At 49.3% G+C, this 2,041-nt stretch overlaps 1 protein-coding gene across 1 annotated transcript; it reads left to right on the top strand.

Annotated features, from left to right (window-relative positions):
• Positions 1-407: 407 nt before the first annotated feature.
• On the top strand, positions 408-1,415 carry LOC111747703 (melanoma-associated antigen B2-like). The gene has a single exon (XM_023539121.1). It carries the CDS (start codon positions 408-410, stop codon positions 1,413-1,415), a length of 1,008 nt encoding a protein of 335 aa, XP_023394889.1.
• Positions 1,416-2,041: the final 626 nt, after the last annotated feature.

Genomic DNA, 2,041 nt, shown 5'->3' with positions numbered 1-2,041 from the left:
AGAGGGATTTGAGGTGTCAAGTAGAGTAGCATAGGGGAAGCGCCCTGGCCCTGCCAGCAGGTGAAATGATGGCCCTAAGAGTGAACTTAGAAGAACCCCAAATAATCCAGTACAGAGTCCTTAGTGCCAGGCCCTGCAGTCACCCCAGTAAGCCCCAAGCAGGGCTGCCGATCTACAAAGTAATTCTTCCTCTAATTTCCTCTACAGGGTCCTGACCAGGACAATAGGAGCATTGTGGGGTCCTAGAGCAGTGTCCTCAAGAATCCTGCAGAGGCAGTTGTTGTGGAAAGCAAGGAGGTATCTCTCTGCTAAAGGGGTGCACATCTTCTCTGCCTCCCTCCTCCAGTGGGCCCACATCACCTGCTCTCCTTCCACAGTCCTGCCTGCTGTCCTTGACCAGAGTCATCATGCCTCGTGGTCAGAAGAGTAAGCTCCGCGCCCGTGAGAGACGTCGCCAGGCCCGAGGTGACACCCACAGTGTCGAGGGTGCTCAGGCCGCTGCAGCAGAGGAGGAAGGGTCCCCTTCCTCTTCCTCTCCTCCTTTTGGGGAGTCTCCCTCGAGCTCCCCTGCTGCTGGCATTCCCCAGGGGCCTCAGAGCATCCCGCCCACTACCACTGCTGCTGCAGGTGCTTCGGGCACAAGAGCTGCTGGAGGGGCCGAGGGCCAAGATGAGGGAGGTCCAAGTTCCTCTGCGGCCCCAGCCCCCACTGAGAGGTCTCAAAGAGACCCTCTAACCAGGAAGGTGAGCATGTTGTTGCAGTTCCTGCTGCACAAGTATAAAATGAAGGAGCCCATTACGAAGGCAGAAATGATGAAGATCATCAACAAAAGGTACAAGGAGCACTTCCCTGACATCCTGAGGAGAGCCACTGAGCACATGGAGCTGGTCTTTGGTCTTGACCTGAAGGAAGTCGACTCCAAAGGTCAATATTATACCATTGTCAGCAAATTGGAGATCACCAAGGAAGAGAATTTTATTGGTGCCAGGGGCTTTCCCAAGAATGGGCTCCTGATGCCTCTCCTGGGCATCATCTACAGGAATGGCAACCGGGCCACAGAGGAGGAGATGTGGGAATTCCTGAATGTTTTGGGGATCTACGATGGGAAGAGGCACTTCATGTTTGGGGAGCCCAGGAAGCTCATCACCAAAGATTTGGTGCAGGAAGGGTACCTGGAGTACAGGCAGGTGCCCAACAGTGATCCTCCACGCTACGAATTCCTGTGGGGTCCCAGAGCCCATGCTGAAGCCAACAAGAAAAAAGTCCTGGAGTTTTTGGCCAAGATCGGTGCTACCGACTCCAGTGGCTTCCAAGCCGTGTATGAAGAAATTGGGAGAATGGAGAACAGAGGGCCACAGATAGAAAATGGGACGGGGCTGGTCCTAATGCCAGGGCAAGGGCCCCTTTCAGGGTGAAGTCCAGCAGGTCCTCCCACCCTTAGTGAAGTCTGACAGAGTTTCTTCACTTTGTTTTTGAAAATGGCTGTTAACCTTCTAATTAGTGGAGGCAAGGTGGGGCTGGAGGGAGCACATGTATGTCTTCTTGTGTTTCTGTTATACTTGAGTGACTTGTAGATTTAGCTTGTTTTTTCAAATGTTGTTTCTTTATATTGAGTATTTATTTAGATTCAAAATCTATATTCACTCTCATACATTTATTGCTGTTTTTCAGATTTAGGAGTGAGAGTCTTTGTGTTTTGTAAAACAAATGGAAAATCCTTGAATCTTTTTTCGTGATCTAGAACCAGTTAACATGGCATCAGAATAGGGATATCCTTGGAAATGTTAGAGTCCGCAAAGAGCAATTGGGATCACAAGGTAGAGGTGGAAATATATAAAAGTTGGTCAACTCTTGGTTTCCCTTATTCTTTTTGGTAGAAGTAAAATATACATGTGCCTGGATGCGTATAGCTTATTCAAAGATATGGGAGAAAATAAATTGTGATGATTTCCACCTCTTGTTCACTGGTTCTTATTTTCCACAAAGAGTAATTGAGCGTCTCCTCTTTGGAAGGCTTCACGCTAGTACTGGGGACCTTTAG

Source organism: Loxodonta africana, chromosome X, assembly GCF_030014295.1.
Source record: "Loxodonta africana isolate mLoxAfr1 chromosome X, mLoxAfr1.hap2, whole genome shotgun sequence".
NCBI classification, from domain to species: Eukaryota; Metazoa; Chordata; class Mammalia; order Proboscidea; family Elephantidae; genus Loxodonta; species Loxodonta africana.
This window is presented reverse-complemented; position numbering and strand designations above follow the sequence as displayed.

Coding starts and splice junctions, on each gene's coding strand:
- LOC111747703 (XM_023539121.1), top strand. CDS start 408: ATGCCTCGTGGTCAGAAGAGTAAGCTCCGCGCCCGTGAGAGACGTCGC.